At 48.4% G+C, this 20,182-nt stretch overlaps 7 protein-coding genes across 9 annotated transcripts; 4 read left to right on the forward strand and 3 right to left on the reverse strand.

The window, feature by feature from the left end:
• Positions 1–2: 2 nt before the first annotated feature.
• On the forward strand, positions 3–3,013 carry LOC9659111 (mRNA-capping enzyme). The gene is made up of 15 exons (XM_002990763.2): positions 3–346; positions 402–549; positions 602–825; positions 879–941; positions 994–1,119; positions 1,179–1,478; positions 1,527–1,582; positions 1,631–1,787; positions 1,839–1,976; positions 2,025–2,129; positions 2,188–2,286; positions 2,341–2,430; positions 2,486–2,567; positions 2,616–2,746; positions 2,807–3,013. Exons 1-15 carry the CDS (start codon positions 188–190, stop codon positions 2,915–2,917), a joined length of 1,989 nt encoding a protein of 662 aa, XP_002990809.2. The 5' UTR covers positions 3–187; the 3' UTR covers positions 2,918–3,013.
• Positions 3,014–6,755: 3,742 nt separating this feature from the next.
• Positions 6,756–7,293, forward strand: LOC9659112. The gene is made up of 3 exons (XM_024664632.1): positions 6,756–6,971; positions 7,031–7,125; positions 7,178–7,293. Exons 1-3 carry the CDS (start codon positions 6,773–6,775, stop codon positions 7,190–7,192), a joined length of 309 nt encoding a protein of 102 aa, XP_024520400.1. The 5' UTR covers positions 6,756–6,772; the 3' UTR covers positions 7,193–7,293.
• Positions 7,294–7,687: 394 nt separating this feature from the next.
• On the forward strand, positions 7,688–9,609 carry LOC9659113. Of its 3 annotated transcripts, XM_024664631.1 has the most exons (6): positions 7,688–8,240; positions 8,293–8,363; positions 8,457–8,562; positions 8,632–8,764; positions 8,854–9,002; positions 9,047–9,609. In XM_024664631.1, the coding sequence occupies exons 1-5, from the start codon at positions 8,011–8,013 to the stop codon at positions 8,998–9,000; spliced, it is 687 nt and encodes a 228-aa protein (XP_024520399.1). In that variant the 5' UTR covers positions 7,688–8,010; the 3' UTR covers positions 9,001–9,002; positions 9,047–9,609. The 3 variants fall into 3 exon arrangements, with proteins under 3 accessions (XP_024520399.1, XP_002990811.2, XP_024520398.1); XM_002990765.2 differs by having other exon boundaries at positions 8,854–9,609; XM_024664630.1 differs by having other exon boundaries at positions 8,293–8,562; positions 8,632–9,609.
• Positions 9,013–10,048, reverse strand: LOC9659114. The gene is made up of 4 exons (XM_002990826.2): positions 9,642–10,048; positions 9,388–9,582; positions 9,301–9,326; positions 9,013–9,224 (listed from the first exon to the last, which is right to left on the reverse strand). The coding sequence occupies exons 1-4, from the start codon at positions 9,966–9,968 to the stop codon at positions 9,059–9,061; spliced, it is 714 nt and encodes a 237-aa protein (XP_002990872.2). The 5' UTR covers positions 9,969–10,048; the 3' UTR covers positions 9,013–9,058.
• Positions 10,049–14,611: 4,563 nt separating this feature from the next.
• LOC9659449 (pentatricopeptide repeat-containing protein At4g02750) lies at positions 14,612–16,427 on the forward strand. The gene is made up of 2 exons (XM_024664606.1): positions 14,612–16,188; positions 16,355–16,427. Exons 1-2 carry the CDS (start codon positions 14,612–14,614, stop codon positions 16,425–16,427), a joined length of 1,650 nt encoding a protein of 549 aa, XP_024520374.1.
• A 15-nt stretch (positions 16,428–16,442) lies between these two features.
• Positions 16,443–18,683, reverse strand: LOC112342570 (pentatricopeptide repeat-containing protein At3g63370, chloroplastic-like). The gene has a single exon (XM_024664607.1). The coding sequence runs from the start codon at positions 18,681–18,683 to the stop codon at positions 16,443–16,445; it is 2,241 nt and encodes a 746-aa protein (XP_024520375.1).
• Positions 18,684–18,740: 57 nt separating this feature from the next.
• Positions 18,741–20,137, reverse strand: LOC9659115. Its single transcript, XM_002990827.2, has 3 exons — positions 20,047–20,137; positions 19,623–19,983; positions 18,741–19,561 (listed from the first exon to the last, which is right to left on the reverse strand). Exons 2-3 carry the CDS (start codon positions 19,884–19,886, stop codon positions 18,767–18,769), a joined length of 1,059 nt encoding a protein of 352 aa, XP_002990873.2. The 5' UTR covers positions 19,887–19,983; positions 20,047–20,137; the 3' UTR covers positions 18,741–18,766.
• Positions 20,138–20,182: the final 45 nt, after the last annotated feature.

The following is a 20,182-nucleotide window of genomic DNA, read 5'->3' on the forward strand; positions in this document are numbered from 1 at the left end:
GATCCATCGTGTGTGTGAGTCTCCAGGGAAGTGGTCGATCGCACAGTGGAAGTTTTGGGCGCTCCGAGAACACCGGAAACTATCGCGAGGAAGAAGGGCGAATATCCTGGAATTGGAGATCCTATTTTTCCCTTGGGCATTAATCTATTTTAGGGTTCCTGGCTTGGGAGGGATTTAGGGTTTGTGGATGGATCTCAACGTGCTGCCAGAGGAGACGGAGGAGGAGGAGGAATGCCAGGTCGCATTGCAGGAGGAAATTGAAGCGGCGGCGGAAGAGAATCCAGAGGAGGAGGAGGCGGCGGAGGAGGATGGCCGCGTCGAGACGGGCGTGGAGACGTATCGGCGGGTAAATGAGAGAGAGAGATTGAAATATCGAATTGAGAATCCCTTGTCTCGCCCAGGAGCGCGAGGAACGAAGGGCGAGGCTGAAACGAAAGCTTGAGAACGCTTCTATACAACCCGAGAAACCCCGCCGGGCTCCAGCAGCTCCAGCTCCGCCCCCACCGCAGCAACAGTATGCTGCTTCTTCGATTCCTTTGATTCCCAAGGGTACCACTCAGATTTTTTGTTCTTGGTTTCGTTTTCATTTGGTTTTCCTTAGGCTGGATCGATTGTCCTCCATTTGGCGAGCCTGTTCTCAGGTTTGTCCCATCTAAAGTCTTTCTTGGGGAGGCCTACAATGCTGCCATAGAGCCGGGGAAGCGATATAGCTGGAAGCGTATCCTACGACAGCACAAGGATGTTGGTTTGATAATCGATCTCACCAACACGACCAGATACTACTCCGCGAACGAAGTGACGAGAGCTGGTCTCAGCCATTTCAAAGTAAGCTGCTTTTTCTTGCTTCTGTGTATTACATCGTCTTGCTCACTGCTTAGATTCCATGCAAAGGTAGGAACGAAGTCCCTGACGCTGAGGCTGTAAATACTTTTGTCTATGAGGTATGCGATTCTGTTTTCTATGGCGTAATGCCGGTGTAACTGTTGCGCTTAGACACATCGCTACCTTCAAAGATCCAAGACCTCACGCGTCCTCGTTCACTGCACGCACGGATTTAACAGGACCGGGTACATGATTGTCAACTATCTCGTTCGCTATTGCGGCCTCCCCGTGACTCAGGTGTGCTTATTGTTTTTATTTTTGTCTCGCATTCGGAACTTTGATTTCTTTCCGTGTAGGCTCTCGCAAAATTCGCCGCTGCAAGGCCTCCCGGTATCTATAAAAAGAGCTACATTCGGAAATTATATGCGCTCTACCACGACCCCACTCCTTTCGCTGCTCCTGCTGTTCCTGATTGGAAAAGGCTCGATTTGAATGGTACCGTCGATGATGATGACGGCGATGACGACGAGGACGACCATACGCTAGACCGGCAAGAAAACGCTGCTCCAATGACAAACGATGATGTTCTTGGCGATGCAATTTCAAGTGAGGAGCAAATCGAACTCCAACGATTGTGTCTGTCGTTGCTTGACCTGGTAAGCCATCGGAATTCTTCGGCTGATCTGTTCGACTTCAACCTCCAGGCTTCACAATCCAGAAACATGTCTTTTCCAGGCTCACATCCCGTGTCGCTGGACAGGTACGCTCCTTTCTTGTTATGTATCTGATTCTTACAAGGCCTGGGCAGGAGCAAGCTTCAACTGCTGAAACAACATTACTATTTTGCAACGTGGAAAGCGGATGGAACCAGATACATGATGCTCTTACTTTCTTATGGCTGCTACCTTATTGATAGGAAGTTTGAGTTTAGGAGAATCCAGATGCGGTTTCCTCATCCTCGAAAGGTGTGGAATTGCGAAGTTGGTTGAGACTATTCTACTCTCTATCTTGTTTAGGACTCTCCTTTGCCCGTGCATCATATGACGCTCCTAGACGGAGAAATGGTGATTGACAAACATCCAGAGACGGGGAAACTGGAGAGGAGGTACCTCATATATGACATGATGGTCGTTAACGCCGAGTCACTTGTCAAGGTTCGTCCGATTGTTCGTGGAGCTATTTAGCCTGGTTGACTTTTGCAGAAACCCTTTTCGCAAAGATTTCATGGGATAGAATCGGACGTTATAAGGCCCAGACACAATGACGCGGGCTCAAGTGGCTACCTTTACAAGGATGAAGAATTCAGAGTATGAAACCTTTGGGACCATGTTTGTGCTTCACCTGCTTCGCTTTGTTTTTTTCCAGGTCCGTAGGAAAAACTTTTGGCCCCTTTCGAGCACAAAACTGCTTTTCCAGAAGCTCATTCCCGGTCTTTCGCACCGATCAGATGGACTCATCTTCCAGGTTTGTAACTTGATCATACTTGTCGGCCGACACAAGCTCGTTTTCGCAATGCAGGGATTTGAGATGCCATATGTTTGCCGAACGTCAGATAGTTTACTGAAGTGGAAGTTTCCCAGTTTAAACTCAGTGGATTTTTACCTTCAGGTGGGACGCTAATGGCTGTCTATCACGTTCTAAGTTTTGGGATGTTTGCTTTCAGAGATCAGGGGATACTTTTACTTTGTCGCTGTTAGAGAAAGGAAACCATCAAGTGCTCCCGGGAGCTTCTGTAAGTTTTGATGGTAAGTCGCCTGGCAAGTACGCGGCGATCCTGATTCTCGGCTTGACAGACTCGGTTGATCCCTCGACGCTGGAGAACAAGGTGATCGAGTGCTCGTGGAACAACGAGAGGCAGTCCTGGGAATTCATGCGATTGAGGCCGGACAAGCCGCTTGCAAACGCGTTCAACACGTATAGAAAGGTTTGCGCGCTAAGCTGAGCTAGCGGGGTTTCTTACGCATTCTTGCCATGTTGATCTCAGGTATTCAATAGCATCAAGGACAACATCACACAGGAAGAGCTAGTTGAGGAGATCGACAGAACGGTCAAGCTCCCCATGTACAAAGAAAAGGACAAACAGTTTCTGAAGTAAGTTAAGCTGACTTGTCCGCAGATGGAGGAGAAACTATACATTTATGTTGTTCAACCAAAAGCTAAGTAGTCAAAAGAATGGTGTTGATTACGATTACCAAGGCATAGAAGAAGTTTCCTCTCAAAAGTGGAGACGCATACCTTCGTCTTTTTCTTGAATGCAGCGAAAGCAATTTGCCAACAATGTGTGCTCCTTGCTTATGCCACTTTCATATCCTCCAAAAAATCGAAGTACGAGGCACTCAAACTAAAGCTAACTCATGAGAGACTTGGGTTTATAGCTATATATATAAGTATGAATAGAAACATGCAAATATGAGTGTCATTATAAAGGCAAATGATTCTCCCATACACTTTATCGAGTTAAATTTCCCACAAAAGACTTTAGAATATTTTCCAATAGCTAATTTATAATCTTTATTTGCCCATTTGATTATGGATTTTTACCACTACTCATACTCAATTTATCTTTAACTTCTCAAAAATCATTTGCCAAAACTTAAATGTGAACTTAAGATCCCAACCATTTACAATCTTTGATGATACATAGTACAAAGAACTGGTCTCCTAGAGCTGGACAAACGCTACACAATAACTTGCTACAATTGTGCATGGTTTGAGCTTCTTGGCTGCCATGAAATCGTTAAACAACCTTGTCTTTTGTAGGACTGTTCAAGCGGCACAAACATCAACACATAATTAGATCATATTCAGTTCTAATTGTTTTCACATGTTCGTGGAGAAGAATCTTTGAATGTCAAGTTGACAATTATTTGCCAGGTTTGTTATAAGTGGCGTCACAACTCCCAAAAATCAAACTAGAATGGAATTGACATGGCTTCTCTTGCTGCTCTTCTTTCTGACCATGGGCTTCACTGCTTTAAGGAGGAACATTGCCTCCATCTCCAGGATGGCCACTTCGACGTTTTGGCCACCTCTATCTTGTTGGGAAGGAAGCACACGGATCTCCGCAAGCACTCTTCCGAAAATGTGGCCCAATCATGTATCTGAAGCTGGGACTAGTGCCAAGCATCGTTGTCTCCAGTCCAGGACAATGGCTTGGCATTTGCTTCGGCTCACCATAGCGCACTCCAATTCCCACATTGTTGTAGCCAACGAGCTCATTGATCAAAAGATATGGCCTCTATAAAGTGGCTGCGAAAGATTTGCCAAGTTACAAAGCAGAGAATAGATTCTTTTTCTTGGGTGAGATCAGAAGAACTGTCAAGAGTCTTTCGAGAACCGAATGATAGGAAAGCGGCAGTAAACTTGCGAGAGCTCAAGATTGTCAACTTTCACATTCAACGGATATATTGATGAGCAAGAGATTTTTTGGTGATGCTTCCAGAAGTAAACCAAAAATCCATAGAGTCCCAGAGATCTGTACTCCAGAGCTTAAGCATGGGCGCCAAGTTCCACATTACTGAGTTTATTCCAGCCTACCTTGAGTGGCATCCGTCAATTCAAGAAGATATATGAGATTCAAGACAATTCTTGCAGAAAATACTCGAATCACGTCAGGGTCCCAAGGATTTCATGGATGTCATGCTAGAGAACTTAAAGGAGGAAGGGAGGGGTTGTCAAAGCAATGATAACAGATAGAAAATTATCAAACTAGACCAAATCAACATGCCAACATTTTGAGCCAGACAAGCTGCTTACAAACGCGTTCAACATGTATAGAAAGGTTTTCACTCTAAGCTGAGCTAGCTGGGTTTCTTATGCATTCTTTGGCATGTTGATATGGTTTTATATCCAATCATGTCAATTGATATGATTGATCATATGATATATTATATCCATTGATCATATGATTAATCAATATGGTTTGGATATAATTGATATGATTGGATATAACATATCAACATTCTTGGCATGTTGATATGGTTTGATAATTTTCGCTTATCAGGGTAGAGGTAAGTTGCAACTACAGTTTTCTTTGGGTATGAGGCGCAACTAGGCATTTCCCACCTCTGGGCATTTGCAGTTCATGCCAGTGCAAGAAAGAAGTAGCTCAGTGGAGTACAAGGCACAAACTATTTCATCAGATCAGGCTCGTGGATGGTTACTTCATGAGTTAATTTTTAAGAGTGCATCTCAGATAACAAGTCGGATTTCGAGATGACGAGATGAGATTGACTTTTATAAAGTTGCAGATTCCGACTTTAGGCATTTAGAACTCAATATGGAGTGTTCTAAATCTCTCTGTTTGTGGACTCTGCTTCAATGTTAATTAAGAACAACTCTATCAAAAATAATGTTAGCCACAAATTCCTTTGCTTCATAAACTAGCCACCAATGGCAACCTCAAGAAACTAAATGAGCCTCACATAAAGGGATTCCAAAATCAATATAACTATAGAGAAAAGATGGGTAAAATGGATATACAGCATACAACACCACCATCTTCGGTTTGACCCATTTTTTGGCAGCTCCCACTTTAGTGCCATGATCTATTTTTGGTTGTTAGGTTTATCCTCTACTAACAGTCTACAAGTTTGCCTTTTGATTGTAATCTTGCTATTTAATCATCTAACTGCTATAATTTCTTGAGTAAGTATTCCAGCAGCCGATATATATAAATATGTCACTCTGAACAGCTGCTTTGGCATAGCAAAAGCACTACTGACAAAATCAATCAATGATCCAGTTTCATCCATACAGACACTTCTTTGTCATAGTTTCCTTCTCCTACACAGCTGCCTGAGACTAAAGTGGTGGAATGCAACACCATTAATTTCTTTTGTACTGACTGGACGATATCTACATAAGATTTCTCCCATCTAGACTCATCTGTCCGTAATGCACTTTGGGATCCACCAGTTTGGAGATATAGTGAAGATCTCAAATACCTTGCAAAATGAAGCAACCAACATTGGAAGTCCTCACACCCATCCTCTGTCAGAGCTCTCACCCATGCTTGTACTTTCCCCACCAGCGACCTCATAAACTTCAAACACTGTGCTATGTCTGTCAAGATATGATTAGAGGCACAATATTGAGTGAAATTATTAATATGATCATGTGGAAGAAACCCTGAAAACATAGGCAAATTCATGGCGTGCTAGAGAAAGTGGATTGTTAGGTGTTCCATGTTGAGCTCCAAATGCCCAAAGTCAGAATTTGCACCAATGAAAAAGACCACTATCCAAGATGCACTCCTGGAAATCTAGTTCGTGACACAAAATGATGCCACCATTTTTACCATCACTATAGTTGCCTATGAGATCTCTTTGATGCTGAGATCTTAAATTCTTTCAAAGAGAACAACAATGTGAGTGGCCTTAGCATCAAACTTTTGTGTAATTCTTGTTCTACCTATAAGTATTGAAGAGATTTGACTCCCATACAACAAGTGGTGGTGAGAAAACGAAAAAGACATTTGCAGCACTTCTATGCTATGATTTGGGTAGAAACAGTGGCGTCATTGTGTCGTGCTCTATATTATACACTTGGAACTAGAGATAAAGATTGGCAAGGCATTTTAATTATCTATTGAAAAACTTAGATTAGCCAAAAGATTTTTTAACTTCCTAGTTTCTTTATTTGTAGCTTGCGTTTTCATCTGAGCGTTTCGGCTCACAGGTCCAGAACTTGAAAAAAATATATGATCAGGCTAAGCGTTTCGGGTCACATAGAGAACTTGACAGAATATGTGATCTGACATATTCCGTCAAGTCCTTTCAGGTTTTGCATGATTGAAAGCTGTCGGATCGCTTATAAAATTTATATTTTTTTGCTATTCCTAGCAAAAAAATAATCATTAAATAAATTTATAAATCATGAATGAAATGTAATAAGCAACCAAATGTTTTTACCTCTTGCCCTAAAAACAGAGATTAGGGCTTTGCTTGAGATGGGGAGTGCTGTCTATGGCGGCATTGCGGTGAGCAGGATCCGGGGAGTCGCGGCGGCCGCCGGCAGCGGCAGATTCAAGCCGGAGTCTTCGATCTACTGCAAATGCCGGGCTTACAATGGCGACGGGAGCAGTGGGAATGGCGGGAACGGAGGCGACAAGAGGCCCCCCCAGGATGCGCTTCTCAGGGCGCTCTCAGGTTTTGTTTCTGGCGATTGGTGTGTGGTGGCTGGGATTGAGCGAGTTTTGGATTCGCAGAGGTTTCCAAGCGCGATGGTCGAGTGGGGAAGACTCTCAATGTCGTGATTGGAGGCTATCTTCCTGAGGATCAATGGAAGGCATTGGACGAACGGGTATGTGAGACTGAAAGAAAGAAAAGCTTGCAATCTAACAGCCTCTTTAAAGCTTTGCACCAGGTGAATCTCTACCCGATGGTGAGGAGATTCACAGCGATTGGGAGAGGAGGCGACGATTTCGCGCAGGCGATGGTGGTTGCCGTGGAGACTGTTCTTCAGTCTCCAATTCCACGGGTAAAGTTTCGTGTTTTTCCTTTCTCTTTTCTTACGAGAGATGTTTGACACAGGCCTGGGTTTCCAAGAGATTGTCGTCCAGAGGCAAGTATATATCCGTGAGAATCGGCCCCGTCGTGGTGAATTCCGGAGATCAAGTAAGTGAAACGTTTCCAGCGCTAGAGAAGGAGCTTACCATCCATAGATTTTTCTTCTTCCAACAGGTTCGAGCTGTCTATAACGCGATGAGACGGGACGTGCGAATGAAATACTTCTTGTAGCTCTTCGATCCATTTATAAGAATCCATCCCAAGTAAGATCCATACTTTATTTTTTCTCGTCCAATTTTTTTTTTTTTTTCATCCATTGTTTGATCGTAATTCCTTTCTTCTTTCTTTAACAGGGAGCCTCACGCATTCGTTTGAGTTGTACATAGGAAAAAAAAAAGCTTTCGCTCGCTTGGATGGAATTGAACCGGCGACCTGGAGAGTCTGACAAGTGTCGCAACCGCGTATCGCTAGATCAGCAGTCAATGGAAGCCCGGCATTTCAAATTTGCTCGATAGGGTTCCAAGGCTCTTCCTCTTTTCCACGCTCTCTCTCACGCGCTGTCCACCGATCGATCGATCAATCAATTCGAGCTCCGGATCACGCCAGGTGTGCCTTTGGTCTTTGCTTCCTCCTGTGGCAGGGATTTCACTCAGGGAATGCGACTGGGATTGTCGCGGCCATGACAGTGGAGGTGGTTGTGGAAAATGGAGGCGCCGAGGTGTCGCCGGTGGCCAAGATTGTCACGCTGGATGTTAAGCGGCAAGGCTCTGCCGAGATTAACGTTACTCCCAATCCTTCCATGGAGGATGAGGGCGATAGGATCGATCTAGTCAGAGATTCCGAAGGGAGATGGGTCGTGCGGTGGTGGAAGGCTCGAATTTCACGGCCTTTCATGCTTATCGTTCGCAGGTAGAGTTTTCTTTTCCCTTTTTTCGTTCCTCTTTTGATTGTGGATTTTCAGAGGAACTGAGCCCAGGCAACTTGCCTTTTCTGCTGCTTTAGGCGTGACACTGGGAGTTTTCCCGATCTATGGTCAGTTTTTTCTTCACGATCTCTTTGACTTGGCCCAGAAAGGGAGAAAAAAATTTGTGCTTGCTGACTTTACTTGGCTCTTCGTTTTTGTAGGTGTGACGTTATTTTTGTGTGCGATCGCAGTTTGCGTTCTCAGATCCAGATGCCACGCTCCAACTTTGATGCTCACAAATTTCGTTGCTACTCCACTAGAGCTCGCGTGAGTGCCAAAAAATCATACTTTTATATTTTCCCTGTCTTCTATCTCTTATTTCGCGATGCTTTTCAGGCTGTTGATCCCTTTCCTGCGGCTGGGAGAATGGCTAACGAACGGTGGACACATAATGCTCTCGTCCAACGCTCTCTGGAAGGCCGTCACTGGAAAAGCCACCAAATCTATACTTTTAAGCCTTCTCCATGCGGTAAACACAAAGATGGATCACATTTTTAAGCGAAGATGTGTGATGTCTCATTCGTTGGGTAGCTGACTCCACTTAACTGTTTATTACAGCTTGTTGGCTGGGCTGTCGCAGCACCTGCGATCATGGCCCTCCTGTATTTCTGTTTCTTGCCCATATTCAGCTGTTTGATCCGGAGATACGGAGCAAAAACCGACCCCGGTCTTCAGATTGGACTTCTCGAAGAGGAAGAGCAGTAGAGGTGAGACTGATTTTTCTTGCGAGCTAACAATTTGTTTATTCCAGGGATACTTCAAGCTATCGTTTGTCTTCACTAGGAGCTGATTCGTCCTCCTCGTCGGTGCCTTTCTCTGGTGCCGCTGGCGGAGGATTAACCAAGAGTTGAAGACCATAGAGCGCCAATCCAATGGCGTCGGCAGCGAACACAAAGGTAGCGAGGTAACATATCCCACTTATAATAGTTCTGCATGAGAGGAGAAAAAAAGAAAGAACAGTTTCGAGAGTTAGAGACAAGGAAGACCTCAGGTGCGAAAGAGTACCTCACAGTCACCGCAATGTTCCTTGTCTGTGGTGATCAAGGCACAAGCATGTCAGCGGCAGAAACTTGCATCAAAGTTTTCACTTACAGCATATTCTGTTGGAAGTGGCTTTGAAGCGAAGGAGCCGGTCACTGCCGTGGTGCACTGGTAGAGCACAAAAGCTATTGCGCCGGCCAAGAGAGCTCCATACAGGGTCTGCTCAAACGATGGTGGTGGCTTCTCCACTACCTGGTTGGCGAGGCTAGCGAGCGCATTCTGCTTGGCCTGTTCCTTCAAAGGTTTCTGGAAAAAAAGAGTTTTTCTTCTAAAGTTTGCTGTGAAGAACAGTGTAGGAGAAGAACCTTCTCTTTGGCTTCTTTGTATCGTCGTCTCAACGAGCGGAGGAGAAGAACCGAGATGGCACCAGTGAGAACGACGCTACCTGCGATTTGGAGTGGCGAGGTGGGCTGCTCCAAATCGCCGGGGAGCTCAATTGGGCCGTCGAGAGAAGACGAGGCATCAGCGATGGCCTGCTCGGCAACTTGAGCTATTTGCTGGTGGAGTCTCAATGCCCGAAGAACTCCTCCTCTCTTGCTCCTCGTCAAGCTTGCCGAGAAAAAACGAGAATCTGGAGCGAATGCAAAAGACCCACCACAGTGTAGGAGCAATCCCAAGCTCCCACTGCTCATTTTCTATCTAGGTAAGAAGTCTTTGATATTGATTAGATAGAACTTTAAACATTAGATAGAAAACGAACTTCTACGAGGTAATCTTAAGATCATTGTCTAGCAAGTTTTCCAAGTACTTAACTTCGAGGCTGGCATGGGCTTCCCACTGTTCCTTCCTGATATCACAAACAACACGAAGCAGTCGAGGATTTCCCTTCACCTGGTCTGGATCCAAGTCAGTGCCACAAATCCTGGCTCGCTTGCGAGGGGGACACGACGTGATCATATCATCCATTCCATATCTCACACCTCTGCGCAAGTGATCTCTCCTTGCTTCCACCAGATATCTGAGAGCCTCGGTCGCCGCCAGAACACCAAAGCTCACCACTCTTTGCACCAATCCGCACTCCTTGTAGAGTAGCTTCCATGTTAAGTGGATCCGAACGACGAGCTGGTCAACCATGGCTGCGATCATTCCCTCATGTCCAAACCACAGCACTGCCTCCACAAACTCTTGGACCTTTTCGCTCATGCCTTGCAACTTGGGCTTCTTGCTGCCGTTGTACTCGACCAAGGCCTTGTCCTCCTCTCCATCAAACACTTGTTTGATTTCGAGAACGCGTAAACATAGGTCCTTGAACAGCCTTGCCATATTTTTGTTCGTCTCCTTCAAGCCTATGAAACCGGCCGCGTCTTTCATCCCTGCTATCACCGCGACTAGTTCCACATGTTTCCGATCCCGGGCGCAGCAGTCGAATGCCACTTCATATGACACAAGCTCCCTTGACAAGAGGAATGCTGCCAGAAAAGGTTCCCCTTGGATATTTCTCGGATCGATGTAATTAGGCAAAAGACTCTGGAGCTTGGATGCAAAAGCTGTTGCCAAGTCGTGGGAGCCGTATCCTGCCACCTTAAGAATCATCCGTGCCACAGGATCCAGATTATAGGCTCCACTACCGTAACTGTTATAATTGGAAGCCTTTTCCATGGATCCGATGCGAAGTTCCACAGCTTCGCGATACTCTTCTCGATGCGCAGCCACTGCAATCTTCTCGATTGGCATGTCTTTCAGGATTTCTGTCACCTCGTCCTTAAGCCCATAGCTCAAGCAAAACTCCAAAATCTTAACATCATAGGGCACATGCCGCGCCAACAACTTTGCAAGCTCTAGTGCATCATCCTCACGTCCAACTGACTTGAGCTCCATAACCAGATCCATAGATCTCCCTGATTCACCTCGAAATGAGATCATGCACTTTTTGACATCGTCCCATGGCAACTTAGACATCGGTGTCCAAAACAATGGATCATAATTTCCCCAAGCCTTTACAAGCATCACAGCATCTTCCTCGAGCCCAGACTTACAGCACAAGTCTAAAACCTGAGCCCAAACCTCAACCTCGACACCGCTGTTACAATTTTGGCCTTGCAAGACACACACCAGGTTGTGCACATCCCTCTTGGCCTCGGTCGAGTCGAGGCGAGCCAAGTGTTTTTCCAGCACTCGTGCGATGAGCGACCTCAAGTTTTTCTTCAAAGAGCTCCACTTATGCTTGAAAACCTGCAATTTCCTGCTTGCAGGCCAGACCACCAGCGCTGCAACATGAAAGACGTCAACCTCATCGTCGACAACGCTGCTGCTCATGAATGGCTCGTTCTTATCGCCGCTACATGACCGGAGCACGTCTATATCCAAGACGTTCCACCTCCCATAGTCAATTCGGAGGTCATCTGTCGCTGAAACCCAATTTTCAACCCAGTAATTCTCTATCTCCTGCTTTACTCGTTTCGTGAGCGTGCAGAGATGGAGCTCCAGAAAGTCGCAGTTCATAACGAGTGCAGTCACCACACGGTCGTGCCCCTTGAGACCATGAAAGCTCATGGACGAATATGAGTGGCCCAGTGGAACCACCATCAAATCCCTTGCACTCGGTGAACTAGTGGCGGCCCAGCGCTGGAGTAGCGACTTGACACGCCCTGATGTGGAGGCGAAGAATGGGAAGTTGTCCACGGAAAGAAAGTTTGCCTTCTTGGCCAGCAATCTAAAAACCAAGCACACCCTTGATCCCTTGGTCACCTCAGCGAGTTTGTTCCTACAACCGCGGAAAAAGATGGCATGGTAGCAATCTGTCCTGGAATGGAAGTTGAATTCCTTGGATGAATCCTCATGCGAGATGGTGAGCTTTCCACCTGAGTGGCCAGATTGGGTGGGGAGCTGGATGATCATGGTCGCTAAGCAAGAACCCTTCATCACAAACATTAGAGGCTCACTACCTGATTCCATGAGAAACATCTCCGAGAGCTCCACTTCCACCTCCATGCCGAGCTGAAGAGCCTGGGCAGCAATGTCGTGGGCGGCCTTTTCCAGGAAATCCGGATTCTCAGGGCACGAGATCTTGGAGGCACTCACTCTCCATATCTGGAACCTATAGCGCTCAGCGGCTGCCTTGATCTTGTCCAGATCTTGCTGTGGCAAAGGAACATCGACCCTCCCGACGCCTTCCACTGAAAGAGAGGCTGGAATCGTTGCTTCATCGATCTGGCCTCCAGTTGCGAACGCGATCGTGGGCTCCCCACCACGCCAAAGCGCCTGAAGAAGATCGTCCTTGAGCATCCCCATAAACAAACCCTTTTTGCCACCTTCGTCAGGATATTCTAATATATATTTGTACTTATTAGAATATCCTGATTGATATTCTAAATCAAGCTTCATCTTGATTTAGGAAAAGAGGGAGCCAAAAGCCGCGTACCTTTGAACATGGACAGGATTTCCCTCCGCTTGGGCTTTTTCAGCGGCGGAGTTGTCACGCCCAAATGCTGCTGCTGCTGCTGATCCCAAGTGCTCCTCCGGCGATGATCCTCACCACCATCATCATCAGCCTCGCGTTTGACAGCACCATTCGCAAAATTCCCATCACCATCAACTTCAGTCTTCACTTTGGCTTCGATCACCTCCTGCTTCACGCGAGCTCTTGAGCAACGATCTGCGAAAGGCTGGAAACCGAGAGATCCATCGGCCGCCACCTTGACCTCGAACACACTTCGTTTCGCCCCTGGGCCAGGAACACCACACGGCTGGAAGGCGATAGAACCATTTGCTCCCACCACCACCTCGAAGATACCGGAAACTGGCTTTGCCGCATTCTTGGTCCGACCATTTGTAACATTTGGCTTCACGTCGTGATCATCGACTTCTTGCTTGATCACGTCTTCTTGTTCTTCATCATCACCCATCTCTTCCTCGCCATACTGTTCTCCATATCCACGATGGCCATAGAAGTAGGCGAAGCTTTCATAAAAGCACGGGCGGGAGCGCTTCTCTCGCAGCCGCTGGAGCGAATCATCAAACAGCTGGTTGTAATCCATCATCTTGGCAGCCTGTGGCGATGATCCATGAGAAAGCACCACATTGTCCACACATCCCAGGCGGATCTCCTCGCCCTTGGTCCGCTGATCCGGCAAGAGCTCCCCCACCTCCACATTCCTGTAGCAAGCCCACGATTTGACGCTCATGAGCCTCTCCATCACCACCACCTTCTCTGGAAATCCCCCTGCGCAGTAGAGCTCGCGCACGATCCAGCTCTGCTCCTCGCGACTGATCCGCGAGACCTTGTCCAGCGGCAGCCGGAAGTGGACGATGAGCCGCTGCATGGCCTCGAGATTGCAGTCGTTGTAGCGCTCGTACTCCGCGATCGCGGCCCGGCACTGCGACTCCGTGAGGGATTCGTGGCCCTCGCGATCGATGGCACCCACGATCAGCAGCATCTGCTTGGAGTAGCCCCAGGGCAGCGAGCCAGACGTCCAAGAACCAACACTGCCGCCCAATCTATCGGAGATTGCGGCATTGAGCTCCGCCCGGGAGGAGAATCCATCCCACCAGAGCTCCGGCATCACGCCATGGAATCCAGCGTACCAGGCCTGCTTGCGAGTGGGGAAGAATCGCGCGTCCACCATCGCTGCTTGTATCAAGCCCTAGGCGCGCATTTTGTAACAGCTGTTTTTATATCTTGAACACGTGGATTGATGACGTGGCGAATCCAAGGGTCGCGGCTTTAAACTCTTTGACTGTCGATCTCTTTCTCTTTAGGCGCGAAAAGGGAGAGAGCGAGAGAGAGAAGCGATGGTGCGACCTGCTAGGCCAGCTTCTACCAATGCTCCATCTCTCATGAGGCGGCGGAGGAGGCGCCGAGGAAGAAAAGTAGGATCATCCACTCCAATTCCTTGAACTCTTCTCGATTGATTGGATTGAAATCGCCAAACGACCATGACACTCTTGGAACTTGGGAAATTGCAGAGACGCAGAAGAGGACACAAGAAGAGATCGGCCTCCACGAGCGCTGGAACGAGGACCCAGCAGGGATAGATCAAGATCGATCGATCAAAAACTCCACCCACACATTGACAGAGCCATGATCTCTCGATAAGTCGGTCACACATGAATAAAAAAACGCTCCTCCTTCCTCTTTAAAGACGATCTCCTCGAGTTTTCCAAATGAGATGACTTGAGCGCTTAGCGCTGCATTCTAGAAATCTAAAGTTTTGAGACGAGCGAAGAATGGAAAGTGGCGACGTTGTGCTCTCGTGATCTTCCCTGGCAAATCTCTATCTGGTTCTTTAATCTTTGATTCCAGAAACTCAGAAAAAAGGTTGGAGATGATAGATAGATGCAACAAAGATGGAAACTGGCGGCTCTAATAAGAAGTTGTGGCACTGTTCGTGAGCTTTTGGACATCAAACAACGCCTTCTGTTAGACGCCACTGACACTTTTCTCTCGAATTTAATCGTTTCGACGTTTGGAAGGCTGGGACACATCCAAGATGCAAAGAGGTTTTTCGATTCGATGCCCCACAAGAACGCCTTTTCGTGGAACATTCTTCTTCAAGAAAATGCCCGAAATTGGCATTTTGATGAAGCACAGTTTACTTTCAACAAGATGCCCTTCAAGGACGTCGTTTCGTCCACGATTGTATTGAAAATGCTTTGCCAGATCGCAGGCTTGGGGGAAGGTAAGAAGTTCTTTGAATCACTTCCACAAAGGAATGCCTTTTGCTGGAACGTTATAGTTGCAGCAAGTGCCCAAATCTCGGATTTCGGTAGCGCTGTCAAGCTTTTGCAAAAGATGCCTGCGTTAAGTCTTGAGTCTTGCACTGCTGTTATCCAAGCGTTCCTCACGTCAAACGAGAGTTCTTTGTACGAACAAGCCAAGTCACTGTTTGATGAAATGCCAGAGAGAGATGTGGTGCTCTGGACCGCCATGGTTCAAGGATATGCCCAAGGCGGGCATATCGCAAGAGCTCAAACACTATTTCACAAAATGCCATGCCACGACGTGATGGTCTACTCCGCACTCCTAGAGCTGTGCTCCACCCTGGAAGAACTCAAACGCTTGTTTGATGCAATGCCCGAGAAGAACTTCGTCGCCTGGACGTGTCTTCTGCAAGCGTCTGCTCATCACAAACACGTAAGAGAAGCAAAGCTTGTGTTTGATCTGTTTCCATGCCACGACGTGGTTTCCTGCACTGTTCTTCTCGAGGCCAGCATTCTCTCGGACAGAATCCAAGAAGCAAAATCACTCTTTGATGCAATGCCACGGAGAAACAGCGTGTGCTGGAACGCCCTCTCGTCAAGCTATGCCCAAGCCGGGCATATGGCAGCCGCCATAGAAGTGCTAAGAAAGATGCCAGAGTCGACAGCGGCCTCCTTCGCAGCCATGATCACTGGATTCGGAGTCGCTGGTTGCATCGGCGAGGCGAAATCCATCTTCGACATCTCCCCGGAAAGAATGCAATCGTCTTGGAACGCTCTGATGCAGTGCTGCAGGAGCAAGGGAGTCGAAACTCTCGAGACCATCTTCCACAGGATGCCGTGCTGGGACCTCTTCGGCAAGAACATCTTGCTGCTGGGATTTGCACAGAGTGGGCATATCAAAGCGGCCTCCGAGCTCTTCCACTCCATTCCCGACAAGGACACCGCCTCCTGGAACTCGATGCTCGCAGCTCACGCTTTGCATGGAGATCTCGAGTCGGCAGCATCCACTTTCGCAACTCTCGCTCGCCCGGACTTGCTGTCGTGGAACTCAATGCTCGCAGCTTATGCTCGGAGTGGAGACTGCCGAGCAGCGATCCATCTCCTCCAAAGAATGGTTCTGGAGGGTGACACGCCTGATGAAATCTCCTTCCTCAACGTCCTTTCCGGAGTCACTCACAGAGGCCTTGTCGACCAAGGCCTCCTGCATTTCCAGTCGATGAGGAGTGACTTTTGCCTGGAACCGAAAGTGGAGCACTACACCTGCGTCCTCAATCTCCTCTCTTGCTGCGCGAGTCGAGAAGATCTGGAAGTTTTGATCGACACCATGCCTTGCCTTCCTGGAAGTTTTTCCTGGAGATCTCTCCTGTCCGCTTGCCAGAGCTTCCAGACCGGCGATCAAGCGGCAGCACGGCTCCTGGAGATGGATTCCAACAATGCCGCAACTCTCGTGATGCTGTCCAACATGCTCAAACTTCCGGCTTGATGATCGTAGATCTCTTCCTGAGAGCTCGGGCTTTGGAGGACCTCGAGTACCCGAGCTCAGCATGGATGTTTGACAGCAGCACGTATGAAGAGGTGTCGAATGGAGCCAGCTGCGTAACTTGCTCAGCGGCCACTCCTCCAAGCTCGGTGTCACAGTGGATCTTGCAAGCGCTCAGCAGAGCTCTCCACACGACGTCGTCCACTTCCAAGCTCTTGACAAGGATAAGCTCCTCGGCCTCCTTGAGCCACCCCGCTCGACCGAGAAGATCGACCACACACGCGTAGTGTTCTGCTGTTGGAGTGAGCCCGTAGTCCAGTTTCATCGACCAGAGGTGCCTTTGTCCGACTTCCATCCGTCCCGCATGGCTGCAAGCAGCCAGGACGCACGTAAACGTCACCAGGCTCGGCTTCGTCCCGTCCAAAACCATCTCCGTGTAGAGGTCGAGAGCTTCCAGCGGACGAGCGTTTCTCGCATAAGCAGCAACCATCGTTGTCCAAGTTATCACGTTCCTCGTCTTCATCTTGTCAAAGATGGCCTTTGCAGCGTCCACGCTTCCACACTTCCCATACATGTTCATCAGCGAGTTCTCGACGAGGAACGCCGAACCGAGTCCCTTGTCGACAATCCGCTCGTGGAACTTCCTGGCATCCTGGAGCGATTTCACCTCGCCATAGGCCCCGGCAACCATAGCCAGAGTTATCGGAACCGGAGCCACACCCTGCCTCTCCATCTCCTCGTAAGTTCCAATCACCTCGAGAGGACACCCGTGCTGTGCACAGGCCGAGATCATTGCTGTCCAAGTGATGAAGTTCTTCTCTGGCATGGTATCGAACATCTCCTTTGCATCCTCGAGACGGCCACAGTTGGAGTACATGGTGACAAGCGCATTGTCCGTAGCCAGTGTGTGAGAGCCTGTTGTTGTGATATGAGCGTGGATCTCTCTGGCCTCCTTGAGACTGCAACAAGCTGTGACGATCGTCGGAAACAGCATAAAGTCGGGATCCACACCCTGTCTCTTCATCTCTCGATACAAATCCATAGCTTGCCGGTCGAAGCCTCTCCGAGCGTAGGCTGTGAGCATGGTCGTCCAAGAGCTCATGTTCTTGTGCTCAGTTCCATCAAAAACCCGCCTCGCAACCTCCAAGTTTTCACAGTTGGCGTACATTGCCACCAGTCCGTTCCTCACCCCGACGTGATTGCCAAAACCAGTTGCTATGGCGCGAAAGTTAAACCATCGGCACTCCTCCTGGCTCTCACAGGCCCCGAAAACGCTGGTAAAAGTCACCCAGTCCTGGACGATTCCATTCAAGTCCATCGTCCAGAAAAGCCTCATAGCCTGCCTCGTATACCCGTTCTGGACATAAGCTCCGATCATCGTGTTCCACGAAACGACGTCCCTCTCCAGACTCTTCTCGAAACAGTCCTCCGCAAGCTCTACACTTCCACACTTGGCGTACATGTAAACCAGGGCGTTCTGGACCTTCATGTCCGAGTCCCATCCACCGTCAACTATCCTCCTGTGGATCTTCTTCCCAGTCTCCAAATCGCAGCAAGCACCGAGAACGCAGGCAAACGTTGTCGTCGTTGGTTCAACGTCCATTGCTTCGTATAGCTCAACAGCCTCTCCGAGATGCCCACTCTGGGTATAAGCCGAGATGATAGAGTTCCAGGAAACCACGTCCTTCTGGGCCATACTATCAAACACTTTCCTTGCATCCTCGAGACTCTGGCACTTGGAGTACATGTTCACCAGCGCGTTCTGGACGACCCGGCTCATCTGTGAATCAGTTGCCAGGATCTTCTGGTGAATGGCTTTTCCTTCTGGCAAAGCTCCCGGACCACAGCAAGCTCCGAGAATCCGAGAGTAGGTATGTGAGTCGGGATCTTCCATCGAGTGAAACAAACTCAAGGCCTTGCTGTGATAACCGTGCTGGATGAACGCACTGATCATGAAGTTGAATGTGATGGGCCGTTTGCACGGCATCCTCTCGAAGATCTGACGAGCGTCTTCCAGGCTGCCGCAGCTGCTATACATCTTGATAAGCTGGTCACCCAAAAGAGCGTTGCTGCCAAACCCAGCCTCTACAAGATGAGCGTGGACGAGCTTTCCATGGGCCAAACTCTTGGAGCTGACACACTGCTGCAGTAGAGAGACGTAGCCGCTGACTCGGTTGATGCGTTGCTTTAAGGCGTCTTCGATTTCTCTCAACGCTGGCTTGATCATATCATCCTGATAAAAGATGCCATCAACTCAGTCATGGTATAGTACCTTTGTGAAAAAACCTGTGTTGTCTTCCTGTCTGTTTCTCAAAACAGGTTGATGCCAAAAATCTCTCCAGCCAAAATCGAGAGCCCAACTGCGATAGCTATCAGCGACGAGCCCAGTGACAGTCTCTGAGTTATCCACGGGACCCTCTTCTGCAAGGCCTCGCTACACGAACCAACGAAAGCGGTGTAGCTAGCCATCGCCACCACCGTCCCCAGCAAGAACATGAAAAGAAAAGCCACACCTGCTAGTCGAGAAGGCAATGCCAGCGCTGGAAGAATGACGAGCAAAGCGTCCGGCTGGAGGCCATGGACTACTCCCGTCCCAAAAGTTGCAAATCCAAAAGGCTTTTTCCGCTCCTGAACTCCGCCACTGTCTTCGTAGTCTGCTTCACAGCCCTCCCCTGCGAGGCAAGGGATCGGAACTTCCTGTGCCTCTTTAATTCCCACCGCGCCGATTACGAGAAGAGTGACACCGACAACTCGAGCGCTCCATGTTCTCAAGAGGTCAATCTGTAGCTTCTCTTTGAGCACCAGGAACAGCAACCCGAAGAGGATCTGGCCAGCGTCATGACCGCAACCCCACAGCGCTCCCACAAAAGCACCTTCCATCTTCGTGCGACCGATTGAGAGAGGTGCCAAAGCAGCAAGGTGGTCGGGTCCTGTGAGAGTGTGTAGACATCCGGCCATGAGTCCCGTCCATGCGCTCGTAAGAAGCTCGGGAACACGAAGTCCTTTGGCTGTAGAGCTAGCAGCGGAGAGTGTGATGGTGGAAGCTAGCGCAGGGGCAGCTCTCAAAAGGATGACTGGCAAAACAACCGGAAGAACCTTCGTGATCTACCAAGGCAAAGAGAACGAAATCAAAACAAAATATATCCATCGTACTACATGATCTTACCAGCTTTAAGACGCAAAATTTCTGGTCGATGTGCTCGTTCTTACAGTGATTGTTGCTGACTTGTCCAGGAAGAACAGCTCTTGCAGCATGCCGACTCACCGACCATGGCGAAAGTTTTGGCCGTAGCCTCAGTGCCTCCAAAGATCGAGGAAAACGCCTTTGAGTTCTAGAAATTCGCTGAGACAAGACTGGAAAAGCCCTGATGTGTTCTCCAGGGAGAAAAGTACGAGGATCGCTGAGACAAGGCCGACAAATCTGTGCCATACTTGAGAGAAATCTGGCGCTGAGGAAGCAGCTGGTAGCGAACCTAGGAAATCCTCACCTGGGGACCTCAAAAAGCTCAGATTCAGATCGAAATTCCCTGGAACGAAGCAATGTGAGCATGAAATCCGAGCGCGATGCGCAAAAAAAGGAGAAAAAATACCTTGACGCTACGGGGAGCATTCCAAGCTAGCGATGAACCCTAAAAACAACCACTACTAACACACGCGTGAAGGAGAGAAGAGGAGGTCAAATTGTTCCTCCTCTCGCAAAAAGCGCATCAAAACCGTTCTTCAGAA

The sequence above is a fragment of the Selaginella moellendorffii genome, unplaced genomic scaffold, assembly GCF_000143415.4.
Source record: "Selaginella moellendorffii unplaced genomic scaffold, v1.0 SELMOscaffold_112, whole genome shotgun sequence".
In the NCBI taxonomy this organism is placed as follows: Eukaryota; Viridiplantae; Streptophyta; class Lycopodiopsida; order Selaginellales; family Selaginellaceae; genus Selaginella; species Selaginella moellendorffii.